This window comes from Colobus angolensis, unplaced genomic scaffold (genome assembly GCF_000951035.1).
Source record: "Colobus angolensis palliatus isolate OR3802 unplaced genomic scaffold, Cang.pa_1.0 Scaffold20, whole genome shotgun sequence".
In the NCBI taxonomy this organism is placed as follows: domain Eukaryota; kingdom Metazoa; phylum Chordata; class Mammalia; order Primates; family Cercopithecidae; genus Colobus; species Colobus angolensis.
In genome coordinates this window covers 1,594,199-1,608,271 of record NW_012115155.1, presented here as the reverse complement: position 1 = coordinate 1,608,271, position 14,073 = coordinate 1,594,199, and the positions used below count along the sequence as shown (strand labels likewise).

The following is a 14,073-nucleotide window of genomic DNA, read 5'->3' as shown; positions in this document are numbered from 1 at the left end:
CTTCTTTCTTTCTTCCCTCCCTCCCTCCCTTCTCTTTCTTCCTTTCTTCCTTTCTTTCTTTTTTGCCTTCCAGTGCTCCCTATTAAATTAAATACAACTCTAAGGCAAACAAAATTAAACTAAATAGCCTTAATGAGCTGACAGCATGCATAGCCAGCTTACAACAAGTTGCAGAGAAACAGGGTTCCCCGAAAAGCAGTGCTGGGCCAGGAGTCCTAGACAGCCACGAATCCTGTGTCTTTTGGCAAGCGTTCCCAGGCCCCAGGCTGCTTGTGTGAACAATGCGGGCGTGAGGCTGGGTGATTCCACTGATCCCTGCTTCTGTAAAACGGAGCAGGTGGGCGAGGGAGGGAGAGATGCTACCACGTGGGCAGCTTCCTAATGTTGTTGGCACTGGGCACTGGGGTTGGGGGAGGGGACACCAAAATGAATAAAAAGACTGCATTCCTGACCTTCAGAAACTGGCAGTTGAGTTGGCAGATAAGTAGGCACATACATGTTTGACAGACACATGCATTTGAGCTTTTAAGATATTTTTATCTCCCAATCATAGTTGGTAAGAAAAAAAGAAAAAGATATTTTAAGTGCTCTTAAACAGTAATATTATCCCTAAATACAGTGAATCAGGAAAGGGAAGTAATCAAGGCTGGCTTCTTGAAGCTGGCGATTGAGCTGCAAACTGGTCCTCACACCAGCAGCTTCAGCATCACCTGGGAGCTTGTTAAAAATAATAATTCTTGGGCCCCACGCCGGACTTACTGAACTATAGCCTATGGGGTTAGAGCCCAGCAATGGGTACCCTAAACTTTGAGAACCACTGCTATAAAGTCAGTCAGCTTTGGCATTGTATTACCTGGGAGCCTGTTAGAAATGCAGCATCTCACGTCCACCCCAGACCTGCATTTTAACAGCATCCCCAGGGGCGTCCAATGCTCTGCAAGGGTGAGTGATCTGCCCTGCAACTGAGCAGACCTTAGAGCTCCTGCAGCCCAGGGTAGGAGGGAGTGCTGCCTCCAGCCATGGACTCTCAACAGTGTTTCACCAGGACTGGGGGTGGGGAGGGGATGCGAAGGGCGGGCAGCAGTGGCGAGCCATCCTGGCTGTGATGTCTGCAGTGTCCTCTCTGCCCTCAGGTCCAGGGGGCAGGGCCAGGAGAGGTGGCTGGAAAAGCAAGATACCTTCAGCTCCACCTCTGCCTTGTGTTTTGCAGATTAATTTCATCCTTTTTATAAACATTCTAAGAATCCTGATGAGAAAACTTAGAACCCAAGAAACAAGAGGAAATGAAGTCAGCCATTATAAGTAAGTGAAGGGCAAAGACTGAGGCATGGTCAGTCAGCAAGCATTTACTGAGCACCTACTGTTTACTCAACTGGTGCTAGCTATTGGAGATGGAGGAAAAGTTGCAGAGCTAGACCTAAGAAGTTTACCAGGTACATGGGGGCGGTTGGGGGGAATGGTCTGACTGCAGAGCTTCAGACACTGTATGGGGGTGGACACACTAAGACATCTCAGGCAGGAAGCCCCGAAGGCAGAGAGATCTTATCCTTGAGGCAAGGCTAGGGAGTCTCCACATGGGCTTTAAAGACTGAAATTCACACAAATGTGTGTAGGAACAGTATGTGTATTTTTCAAAGGAGGATGACCTTCGGTTTCATCAGATTGTAGGGAAGTGTGTGATCCAAAAATACTTAAGACTTTCAAATGTTAGAGAGAAATATGTTTGTTTTCCAGGGCTTCTGTAACAAAATATCGCAGACTAGGTGGCTTAAACAGCAGATACGTATTTTCTCAGAGTTCTGGAGGCTGAAAGTCCAAGATCAAGGTGGCGACAGGTTTGGTTTCTTCTGAAGCCTCTCTCTTTGGCCTTTCTGGCTGTGTCCTCACAGGGCCTTTGCTCTGTGTGTGGGCATTCCTGATGTCCCTTTGTGTGTCCATATGTCCTTCCTCTTCTAAGGACACCAGTTGATTGATTAGGCCCCACTCCACCCTCGTTTTAACTTAGCCTCCTCTTTCAAGACCTTTCTCCAAATGCAGTCATATTCTGAGGTACTGGGGCCTAAGCCTTCAGTGTAAAAATTTGGCAGTGGGTGTGGACATAATTCAGCCCATAAATTATATTAAAGACAAATTAGTGGCCAGGCACGGTGGCTCACACCTGTAATCTCAGCACTTTGGGAGGCCAAGGTGGGTGGATTACCTGAGGTCAGGAGTTTGAGACCAGCCTGGTCAAGATGGTGAAACCTCGTCTCTAGTAAAAATATAAAAATTAGCCGGGCATGGGGCTGAGGCAGAGAACTGCTTGAACCTAGGAGGTGGAGGCTGCAGTGAGCCGAGATCGCGCCACTGCACTCCAGCCTGCGCAACACAGCAAGACCGTTGTCTCAAAAAGAAGAAAAAACAAAACAATAACAGGACAAATTAGTGTCCCCCAGAGACCTTCTCCACGGTGTTTTGTGTTTGAGAATCTGGCAGTGGCTTGGATTACCTGGTGTCAGATTCCTGGGGGCCTGGGATGAAGTTGCCAGGTAAAATACAGGATGCCCAGTTACATTTGAATTATGGATAAACAACAAATCGTTTTTCAGTAGTTATACCCCCACACGGTGTCCACTGTTTATCTGAAATTTAAGTTTAACTGGGGATTCTGTATTTTTGTTTGCTAAGTTTGGCAACTCTAACCTGGGAAGCAAATACAAGAATTTATCCTTGTAGATATTTATTATCTAGCAAATGAGAAAGCCGGCTTTGCTTATATGATGTTAGACATAGAGTAGCAGTAATATAGGCATGTAATTTATAAAGTTAATGGTGTAGGTACCGATTTTTTTTCTTTTTACAGATGGAGTTGCATGATCAGAAAGTTTGGGGCTTTTCCATGAGTCAAAAATTGTTGTATCTGAGTGATAGATACGTGGGAGTTAGAAATTTTCTAAATAAAAAATGAAAACAAAAAAGCGTGGGGCACTGCTAGCCAGCCTCAGCAGTCAGTCCTGAGCTGGGGAGTGGCACAGCTGTGTGCCCGCAGGAGGAGAAGGGCACAGGGAGGCAGAGGGGAGACTGCAGTCTCTGTGTGTCCCCAGGCGCCTGGCCCGGTCTACTCTCCTGCTGATCCCCCTCTTTGGCATCCACTACATTGTCTTCGCCTTCTCCCCAGAGGACGCCATGGAGATCCAGCTGTTTTTTGAACTGGCCCTTGGCTCATTCCAGGTAAGCTTCCGGGACTGGGGCTGCCTGCTGAAAAGAGTTCTCTCTGTGCTTAGGGAGAAGTGGAGGGCACAGGGACAGCGAGCCAGATGCCTTATCTGGCGGAGACCCAGGGGAACAAGGGGTCGGACCTGACAGTGCTACAGGTCCCTGAGAGGGACCCCTGGTCCCCACCAGTCAAATGGAAGTGGGAGATAAAACTAAGATAGAGAGACTGACTTCAGGGAAAATACAAAGGAAAAGTAGCCCCAGTACACTATATTGTACAACTCTCAATAGCATATGCATGGTCAAAATAACGTAAGCGCAGATAGCTGAGTCATCAAACACTGAGGCAGGAAGATGAGCCTTGCAAGAGCGTGGGGCGGGTGTTTGGAAGAGAACACTGTCGTCATCTTCACACTGGGAAGTCCATAGAAAATGCCTTAGACTGAAAACTCCTCAAGTAGCGACATCAGCATACTTTTTAGGAGCAGTTAAGAGAGTTCCAAGGAGTAGTCGCATCTGAGGAACAGGAAGTGAGGGCGGGGCGTCAGGAGGCTGCTGGTTCTGTAACAGGAATCCTTTGATTCTTTGAAACCATGTGCATATGCAAATTATTAAAACTAAAAACTGACTTTCAAAAATAAAGTGAGGTGGAAAATCACTTACCTACTAATTCGACAAGATGTTGTGAAGTTAAAAAAATACAACAACAGTAAACGTGTTTGGACAGAGGGAGCCTGCACATGAATTCCAAACTTCACAATGCCGTTTTTTTATTTACTCATAGCTATTTCCTTCCAAAAATAATGCAGTGTCGCTTGTGGGAAAAACATACAAAGGACAAAAAATAAGCAGATGAAGGATCAGTGAGGAAAAGAATATACAACTGCCTGGGTTGCTACACAGAAACAAATAGGATAAAGTTCTATACAGGAGGGAGAGATGGGTCGTAAGTGTGGTAGGCAGCTTCCCAGTAGCCAAAGCAAAGACGAAACAATTGTTTCAGGATTTCTCATATCCATAAGACAAAGTCAAACTAATGGCCAGGAGAAGCCAGTGATTATAGGCTCTAGGGCCTGAGACAAAATTCTCCCAGTTGGTTTTTTTGAAAGAACTTAGTCCTTAATAACATTTCCACAGTAGGGCGAGACTGTCCAGCCAAGCCTTCAGTGGGGTGGCCTCGGCCTGTGAGTAGGGGCTCAAACCCTCCCCTCATTCCCAGAGTTCTGTTCAGGGTAGGGTCTTCCTGTTACTTAAAGGTTCTAGGGAGGATGCATCACTGGGGACCCACCAAGTGGAGTCAGGTCTTGCTCTATCCACACCTTCAGACCACACCCTCCTCTAAGCTGGCTCTGCCCAGTAGCCCCTGTCAGTGCCCCAGACCTCCAGAGAACTCAGCCTCTGGCTTAATCCAGGATTCTTTTCCTCTCAGCCTGGGGGCTAGGGAGCTAGCTTTCCCCACCACTGCTCTTGTAACGTCCAGGGAGGCTGGACACACGATGGCCTATCTAGCAGGTAGAGGATCTGAGGACCAGTCGGGTGGAAGGACTTGACCTGGCTCAGAAAACGGACCATGCTGAGAGCTTGCACCCGGGTCTGCCTGGCCATGGATAGAGACTTCCTGGCCCTCAGAGTTGGGGCTAATGGTTGGGACTGTGGACTACCTCCCTGGGAAAATGTCTTGTCAAGAGAAAACCAAAAGCACTTTTCTGATGTTCTCATAGGAATGTTGTTGAAGGAAAAGGATCTTTTAAAGTTTTATAAATATATATGTGTGCATATATATTCTTATATATACACATAAAAATGTCTTTCATATACGAAAGTGAAGACAGTAGGACAATGAACCCCATTACCTATCCCCAGCCTTAGCAGTATCCACTCATGGCCTGTCTTGTTTCATCTCTGTCCCTACCTACTACCCCCATCTTTTTAAGTAAATTCAAAACATCATGTTATTTCATCTGCAAACACTTTAGTATGCATTTCTAAAAGGCGGGGCTTAAGAAGAACACATACAACTGTAATAACACCATCACTGTCACATACTCTTTAAAAGTATATTTACGGCCGGGCAGGTGGCTCACGCCTGTAATCCTAGCACTTTGGGAGGCTGAGACAGGCGAATTGCATGAGCCCAGGAGTTCGAGACCAGCCTGGTCAAGATGGTGAAACCCTGTCTCTACTAAAATACAAAAAATTAGCCAGGCATGGCGGCGTGTGCCTGTAGTCCCAGCTACTCGGGAGGCTAAAGCAGGAGAATCGCTTGAACCTGGGAGGTGGAGGTTGCAGTGAGCTGAGATCGTGCCACGGCACTCCAGCCTGGGTGACAGAGTGAGACTCCATCTCCAAAAAAAAAAAAAAAAAAATGTATTTACTCTTTCTGATTGTACAAATAATGCTTGCTTATTGTGAATAATTTGGGAAATAAGGAAAAGTTTTTTAAAAAAAGAAAAATAATAAGAAAAAAAAATCTAGAATCTCATAACCCAGAAATAACCTCTGTTAAAATGTTGCTGTGTTTACTTCCGTCTCTTTTCTGTTCACAAAGACACACACACACACATAATTGGGATCATGATGTGTATGGTTTTGTATCTTGCTTGTTTTGTTTAATTCTCTATCATGCCCATCACGAACATTTCTTCATGTCATTAAAATTCTTCAAAGTCTTCATTCTTAATGATCGCAGAATCACGGTGGAGATTAGTAAACTTGCTGGCTTGTGTGAGATCTGCCCCTATATACCCTGGAGCACAGCTAACTCCTTCCTCTGAACAGTGAAAATGTGTCCTCGGACCCCAGGGCAGCGGAGGCCAGGCAACCCTAGCCCATGCAATGGGCAGCACCCTCGGCCTGCTCGTGGCTCTGGGCCAAGCACACAGAGCTCCAGGCATGCCTAAACCCCTCCGTGCCTCAGTTCCCTCACGTGTAAGGTGAAGATCCTCCCACCTGCCTCCAAGGGCTTTGGTGGGAGATTAAATGAAGCACCTGGGACTTATAGTTACTCAGGCCTAGCTGTGCTCCGATCCAGGTCTGTTTTATTTCACAGCCTGCCTTGAAATGCTTTCCACTCCCTCTCTGACAGTAGTTCCCAGACCATGATGCCTGTTTGTTGGAACTGTCTGGGGGATCTTTAAAAGCTACTGATGCCCCCAGCTACTGGGATCTGGGAAGTGCAACATGGACAGATGGTCCCAGGTGATTCTCATGTACAGCAAAACTTGGAAACCAATGCCCTGAGTGTTTCTGCCCCTCAAATAGTCCCCAGTCTATGTGGCAGTCATTGATACCTGAAATTCTAAAGCAAACCCTTCCAGCTTCGCCTCTAACTCTTTTTAAAATGCCAATATCCCTGAGAAGTTGTACATATTAAGCTCACCATCGATGAGCTGATTCATCACCCTTTAAGGTCCTTTCCAATATCGTGAGTAGCTACAGGCAGGCCTGGGTGGGACTAGGGAGGAGGATTTGGGCTATCTGAGGTCAGGCCTCTGTGTGGGGAGGGCAGGCCCGTAAGGGAGAGAAGGGTGGCCTGAGGTGGGTCCCGGAGAAAGGAGAGGAGCAGGGCGAATACACCACAGAGACACCGCTTCCTGCTCACCTGTAGGCCTCTTAGGCTCCAAGCAGGCACCCCAGCCTGCCTGGAGTCCCTCCCCTGACAGAGCTCCACACCAGGATCCTGGGGGCACCATCAGGAAATCGGGAGCTCCAAATACCAGGGAGAGAGCGTCTTACGGGCACAGACCTCACCACACCAGGGAACATAAAACTCTGAGCATGGAGGTGCACCCACCTGTCCATTAAGCAGGGAGGTCCAGCCCTGCTCACCGCTGGCTGGCTGGGACCTGTACATCGTTTGTTCTGCCTACACATTTGTTTTTCAATTTGAATTAGTTATCTACATTTAAACATATTCAGATTTCCAGCTTATCTTGAAACAAGACCATGCAGGGCCCAGGATGAGACCCTGGGCGGCCTACGCCCCTCCCGGCAGAGTGGGCACACTTCAGGTGCCCCCCATCCCTGTGGCTCCCAGGTGAGCTTCCTGAGCCCGGCTGACTGGGTTAGCAGCCCCTACTGACCTGTCCCTGACACCACATGTGTCCGAAAGGGAGCCTACCCTTGGCTGCAAGGAGTTCACAGTTTACGCTGGGTGAGCCAGCACAGCCAGGGGCACCGTGGGCAGCCCACAAGAGGCAGCCTAATTCCCAGTGAGGCAAGAGAGGTGGGGAAATGAGCCTGTAGCTGGTGATTAAGAGACCTGGGGAGGGTGCAGCTGGTCAGCTGGTTCAGGTCACATGCTGAGCACCTGAGCTAACCCTGCTGCCTCTGTTCGTCTGGCAGGGACTGGTGGTGGCTGTCCTCTACTGCTTCCTCAACGGGGAGGTGAGTAGTGTTGGGTCACCCAGGTACCCAGGAGAGCTCCTAGCCATTGGATTCCGGGTCAGAAGGAGCCACCTGGGAGGGGTGGTAGGAAGGGGGATGGAAAGAGTCAGAGGGAGTCCTGGGTATGGTGACAGGGGGCTTGGCCAGTTCTTTTATAAGTCTTAATGGGAGCAACAGAATCACCTGGAGGGCTTGTTAAAACCATGGCTGGGCCCTGTTCCTAATTTCTTATTCCACAGAAATAAATTCTGTAGGTCTGGGCTGGAGTCTGAGAAAATGTTTTTTAACAAGCACTCCTGGTGCCGAGGTTGATCTGTTCAGCAAATGCAGGAGGAAAGTTCAGCAGAACCCAGGTTCCTGACTGCCCTGCTGCTTGCTCAATGGGCGATCTCAGTCACTGCCCTGCTCTGGGCCTCAGTCTGCCCATATGTAAAATGGGTGACTCAGAACTGTCTGCAGCTCAATCCTTAGGGACCTCTAGATGAGCACTGACTCCTTGGGAGACTGCATAACTCGCTTTGAGGACTCAAGCCTCACACAGAGCATTTGGGTCAGGACGCCAGGCTCTGGGCATACAGAGCTATGTAGTCAACATGAGCTAAGGCTTTCTGTGACTACTGACCATCTATCTGGTTTATTGTACTTGAATGGGAATGACCTTTGATGTTTCCCAAAAATCAAACATCAAGCCTAGCTTCAAACGTTCAGCTGCTGCAGCTGGCGCTTGTGAAGGAAATTTAGAGTAACTCCCTGGGTCCCAGATAAGTTCTGAGCTTGGGTGGCTTCACGGGAATAAGTATCCACTTGTTCCAAGGTGCACAAGTCCTTTCTTCAGGACACGATGTAATGAGATTGTAGGTGCATGTGCCCAGGAGAGAGGTGACCCTCAGTAACTACTGGACATTGGGGCCGGAAAGTCAATCCGCGTGGCCTGCAGGCTAGGGGACAGGACAGCTGGGCAGGAGCGGCAGGGCCTGCGTGGAGTCCCCGAGGGCGTGAGCAGGGCTCTAGGCACAGAACTGTCTCCTCCTCCTGGGTGATGGCTGGTCTCCCGGGCAGGTGCAGCTGGAGGTTCAGAAGAAGTGGCAGCAGTGGTACCTCCGTGAGCTCCCACTGCACCCCGTGGCCCTCAGCTCCTCCTTCAGCAACAGCACCAAGGCCAGCCACCTGGAGCAGAGCCAGAGCACCTGCAGGACCAGCATCATCTGAGAGGCTGGAGCAGGGCCACCCACGGACAGAGACCAAGACAGGTCCTGAGACGGCTGGGCACTGCTGCGGGACAGCGCGCCTTCCCAGCAGACACCCTATAATATACCCTCCTTCAGCTGTAGAAGCCCCTTCCCCAACCTTGGACTCTTCCGAAGGGATGTGGGGCAGGACAAGGGCCTGGGATTTGGTTTGTTTGCTCTTCTGGGAAGAGAAGTTCAGGAGTCCCAGAAAGGGACAAGGAAATAAAGGGTGCCTGGGACGAGATTTGATCTGTATCTGTCCATCCTTTTGCCCTGGCACAAGGTGAGGGTGTATGCTCTGGCCTGCTCCCAACCCCTTCCTGCAGGAGGAGGGCTCCTTGCTGGTCCCCCAGCTCAGTTACTCAGGGACAAGATTAGAAGGCCCAGCCAACACAAAGTGTTTGCCGTCGGCGGATCCTGTCTGTCTCCTACTGAAACTCACCTGGTTAGTAGCTCTCACCCAAACCTTCAGGACAACAGCTAAAATAATAGGATAAAGTCACCATGGAGGCCAGGGAAGCCCCAGGGCCCCCAGTCCCTTTTACTATCCCCAACAGGGTGAGGGGCACACCCGTTTTTCCTGCTCTTTCACACAGATGTCCTCAGCCTGAAGCAGACACAGCAGGAAATGAAGCATGATCGCATTTCATAGAAGACAGGTCCACTAAAGTCCCATGACTTGCCCAAGCTACTAAGCAAAGAGGTGGCGAAAGTTCAGTCCAGGGCCTTTAACTTCAAATGCCCATGCTCCAAGGCTGTCTGTGCTCTCCCGGCCGCCCCTCTAAGCTCCTGGGGACTTCAGTCTTACCCTCCACTCCCGTTCTCAGTTTCTTTGAATATCTGCGCTCCCTGCCCCCGTGTGAGGATGAAAAGGGACTCAATTTTTGAATGCTTCTACAAAACCAAACCTACTCGTGCTCAGGGGGTAGCGTTCTGGAGAGAAGTAGAGAAACTCCCCTCCGTGTCAAGGAAAAGGCATCCTGCTGGTGGGTGGGTCAGCTCTACTCCTGGCTTTGGGTGACCCTGGACAAGTGCATCCCTCTCTGGGCCCTGACTCCCCACCACCACACATCCCCTCCGCGGGAAGAGACAAGGGGGTTACGCATCCCCTTTGAAGCTTGTAGATTGCTCCAGGTTCCCATTTCCCAGGCTAAGATGCCGCCTGTGTGGTTGATGAGCTCCGTACTCCATAAAACCGAGCAATTCACGGAAACCTTTCTGGGATGATCTCCATGGACTCCGGGCATCTTGGTAGTTCAACCTTAAAGTCCATGGCCTTACATCCTACAAAGCAGACTGCTTCATGACTCCATGCATCCTGGAATAAGAATTTTAAAACATCACAATAGAGGTAGGTACAGATGCTCAGCCCAGACCAGGAAAGGAACCTGCAGCAGTGACAAGAGCGGGGCAGAGACCAAAAACCCACGCAATTGCTGGGAGCCAGAATCCACCAGGTGAGGGAGGAGGAAGGAGTCTGTGTAGAAAGAAATGGGCTGAGGGCAATAACCTCACCTACTTCAATAACCTCATCTACTTCTGGGCAGAAAGAGGACTAGAAAGGGAGCACTTTAATGAACAGAAGTACAGATGTGCTGGCAAGGATGGAAATCTCCACTGGTTCCTGGCCCCCTTCACCTCCATGCATCCCCAGCATGGGTGTTAATCATTACCCAGGCTCTCACTGCTCCCCCTCACCTCCTGCGGAGTCCAGCAGATCTAGAAACCTGCTCTGTGAAATGGGTTCTGGGATTAAAAATGGTGCCCTAAGGCTGTCTGACCCTCATAGCAGACAGACACGTGCACACACGGGCCTTGAGGAGGGCTGTGTATTAGCAGTCAGGTGGGTCCTCCTGGGAGGACTTGCTCAAGAACTCTTCTCAGAAAGAAACCCACCTTAAGGTAGGGTTCTGATAGGCAGAGCTCCCAGAGGGGACAGCCAGCTGCTAGAAGCTGGGGTTATCCAGGGTTTGAAAGGTTCAAACAAAGGGCAGGGAGGCAAACCGAGTCAAATGGTTTGAAAACCTACAGTGTGCAGGGCATTCTGAGGGAATCCTGAATTCTGCCTCTCTGGCATGACCAAAGCTAAAGCCAGGGACACACATACAAAGGCCCTTTGAGCTGGTGGAAGAAAGTTCTAGGAACTGATTGGACCCTTTGCTGGAAGAACGATCCATTCTTAATGACCCTGGGAGCCCCACGGATTCTGCAGCCCCTATCCCAGCACGTGTCAGTGAGACAGGCGTGAACTATCCTTGGCTGTGCAGCTAGCTCGGGCACTAGTTACGCCACTGCTTCCAACTCTGTTCCAGTCCAGGGAATAAAATTCAAGAAGGAGCTTTAAAATGTTTTTTTCTTCTTCTAAAATCAACATCTGGCTAGGTCTGTGCAGCTGGTGGCCCTGAGGCACCCTCCTGGCCTCTGGCCCTGCACATCAGCTACAGAGGTCCCCCGGCCATTTCTGGCTGGCCACCCACAAGTCACTGGCAGAGAGGCAGCCGTTTCAAGGTCCTTGTCCCACCTCAGCCCCACCAGAGGCCACATGTTGGAAAAGTCCCATCTTGACCACACTTTCTTGTAGAATCTGATGTCCCTGGAGGGGGCTAAAATTTCCATGGTCGTTCCCAGGGATGGGTGATGCTGTTGATGTGAAGGCCGCTGATGGCGTTCAGGAAGAAGAGGAAGGAGGCAGTGAATTCGCACCAAAACATCAGGGTGAAGCCGATGAGTGTGACTTGGTTCCTGAGGAGGATCACAAAACCCAGGAGCCCCCCGGAGGAGAGGACGAAAGAGACCAGGAGGAGGATGGAACCCAGGACCCACTTGCGCCGTGAGTGTCTGTCCTCGCACACCTGGGACACCATGAGGAGCTCCAGGCCAAAAATGGCGGCCACCACGGCCAAGGCGCCCACGCTGCGCACCAGGCCCATGCCCACGGCCAACCCGGGCACGTGGGCCTGGCCCAGGTCTCTGAAGCAGATCGGTGCACTCAGGTTGGTGGTGATGCAGAAGTGCCAGAGCCCGAAGACGCGGTCCTCAGTCAGGAGCCAGTGCCCGTCACAAATGGAGACCGAGGACAGGACCACAGTCAGGGCCACACACGTGATGATGAGGGTCCGGACGAAGGATTCAAAGAAGGACCGGCGGGGCTGCCTTTGGCCCAAAGGCCTCCGGGCCTGGAAGACACCATAGGAAGCACCCTGTCAGCCACAGCCCTGCCATGCCCCCAGGAACCACTGCAGGGAACACCCCTGAGCCCTCCTTCCCGCTCCACACAGTCCTATTCTCTGCTCCGGTCTCCTGTGAAGCCCGGAACAGACCAGACCCACCGTTTTTGGGGAACCCTTCCACCCTTCTAGACCTGTGAGCATTTGCCATCCAGTATTCACCAGGCACTAAGAGTTCCCTGAGCTTTCTTTCTTTCGTGATCTTCAGAGTGGGTGAGAAGTCCAAACCCACTGACAAATCTGAGTCAGTTCTGAGTTCAGAAAACCTGTCGTGCCTGCCTCCCATGACCTTGAGCATGCAGCCTGCCTCGGTTTCTTTGTATGAAAAACAAGAATACGGCCTGGCAGAGCTGCCAGGGTTGTACCAAGCACTGAGACATTAGCACATCAATACACGGCTCTGTTTCCCTCCATCTGCCCAGGACACACGATTTTGTCCTAACCTCCACCCACCTGATCATTCTGAGCTGTCCACCTCCAGCCCAGGACTCTAGGTTATTGCCTTGTTTTTCTTGGTACTGAGAGTGATGTTTGCACCTTGCCCTCAGACTTGTGCGGCCCGTACCCTATCCAGAGCTTGCCAACCCCATTGTCTGCTCCTGCAGCTTCTGGGCATGGGAAGGCCATTGCAGCTCTCCTCCACTTCTGGTTCAGCCTTGGAAGGAGGTGCCCCCACCCCGGTCTCCCGGCAAGCCAGGCTAGGTGTCCAGTGAGGTGTCTCATCTCGCAGTTCAAGGATACCCCCCGGACACTGCACCCAAGCCCTGACCCAGAAAGCAAATGAAAGACTTCAGGAACTCTTTACACTGCCCACAAGCCCCTCACAATCCGCTCCGCCTCCCTACCCAACCTCAACTCCCAGCACACTCCCCTCTCCCCGTGTCTAGAATTTTCTTTCCTCAGATGACTGGCTCTTCAGCCTGTAGAGGCTCTTCTGCAGCTCCTGCCACCCCGCCAGGACAACACCTCTTCTCCATTCTTCATGTCTCAGCTTAAAGTCTATTCCACAGGGAGCACTTTCCTGCCCCCTCAACCCAGAGTCAGGCCCCTCCTGGTATTCTGTGTCAGGCACCTGTTCAAATTCTTCACCATTCTGAGGACAGTTTGTAGTTACATATTATTTCTGTCTCATTCCAACACTGTGTGCTCTGGGAAGGCAGCCCCCGACCACCACACCACCACATTCTGTGTTTATGCAGTGCTGTGTCCCCAGTACCTGGGCATTCAGTGGGTGCTCAAGGGAGAGCTGTGACATAAGTCAAAGGTCGTTTGCAACCACTGTCACTTCCGTCTGAAGCTCCCTTTAAACCAAGTCTCCTGCACAGTCATACATTAAATGACCTGCTTTGAAGTGTGTTTAGAAGCTGCCAGGTTACACCTCGATTTGGGAGGTAGACAAAACAGGCACGCGTGACGGTCACTGCTAGGACCCAGGAGAATGGAGCAATGAGGAACACAGGGTATGTCCTATGCCGTGGGCGAATGGAGGCTTCCTGAGGCAGGTCTGGGCCACTCCTCTCTGTGTGAGACATAAAATAAAGCCCTGCTTCTGGGAGACTCCTGGTCAAAGAGCCCAGCAAGGGTATCTGCTCACATGCCCCAGACACAGGAGCTACCACTAATTTCAACCTCAGGGGTACAGGAATAAGGATGCAGTTTGCTTTCAGCACCTCTGCCTTAAGTAGGATCCTATTTTATTCTCAAACTTATGAGGTTGATAAAGTAGGAGGCTCCATGGTGGGTGTACGGAGAAGGAAACCATGCGGAGGGCAGGTGACTTGACCAAGATCACTCACCTAAATCGCAATGAAGTTTGTTGTGGCTGCCCAGACAATTGTATGATATACAGGGGGTGGAATCCATTCAGTGAATAAATACTGACTAGGGCCTTCTAAGGACAGGGCCTTTGTGCTAGGGGTTCAGTACTGAGCCCTTACAGCCCTCCCCGCATGGGCTGTAAGCTCCTGGAGGGGAGGGACTGCACTTGGTCTGTCTCAGCACGCTGCCTGGCCTCACGCCCCCAGAACAAAGGGGAG

General features: G+C 50.7%; 2 protein-coding genes across 2 annotated transcripts in view; one reads left to right on the top strand and one right to left on the bottom strand.

The window, feature by feature from the left end:
* The window catches only part of SCTR (secretin receptor), a 79,552-nt gene extending 70,496 nt beyond the window's left edge, over positions 1 to 9,056 (top strand). The window contains exons 10-13 of the mRNA XM_011941629.1: positions 1,211 to 1,302; positions 3,084 to 3,210; positions 7,540 to 7,581; positions 8,641 to 9,056. Of these exons, the coding sequence (XP_011797019.1) occupies positions 1,211 to 1,302; positions 3,084 to 3,210; positions 7,540 to 7,581; positions 8,641 to 8,790 (411 nt within the window). The 3' untranslated portion in view covers positions 8,791 to 9,056. The remainder of the gene's footprint in view (positions 1 to 1,210; positions 1,303 to 3,083; positions 3,211 to 7,539; positions 7,582 to 8,640) is intronic.
* Positions 9,057 to 10,347: 1,291 nt separating this feature from the next.
* On the bottom strand, positions 10,348 to 12,664 carry TMEM37 (transmembrane protein 37). Its single transcript, XM_011941713.1, has 2 exons — positions 12,575 to 12,664; positions 10,348 to 12,010 (listed from the first exon to the last, which is right to left on the bottom strand). Exons 1-2 carry the CDS (start codon positions 12,662 to 12,664, stop codon positions 11,414 to 11,416), a joined length of 687 nt encoding a protein of 228 aa, XP_011797103.1. The 3' UTR covers positions 10,348 to 11,413.
* Between the last annotated feature and the right edge of the window lie 1,409 nt (positions 12,665 to 14,073).

Coding starts and splice junctions, on each gene's coding strand:
- TMEM37 (XM_011941713.1), bottom strand. CDS start 12,664: ATGGCCTTCCCATGCCCAGAAGCTGCAGGAGCAGACAATGGGGTTGGC. Junction 12,011..12,574: donor CGCACAAGTCTGAGGGCAAG/GTGCAAACATCA, acceptor TGTGGCTGACAG/GGTGCTTCCTATGGTGTCTT.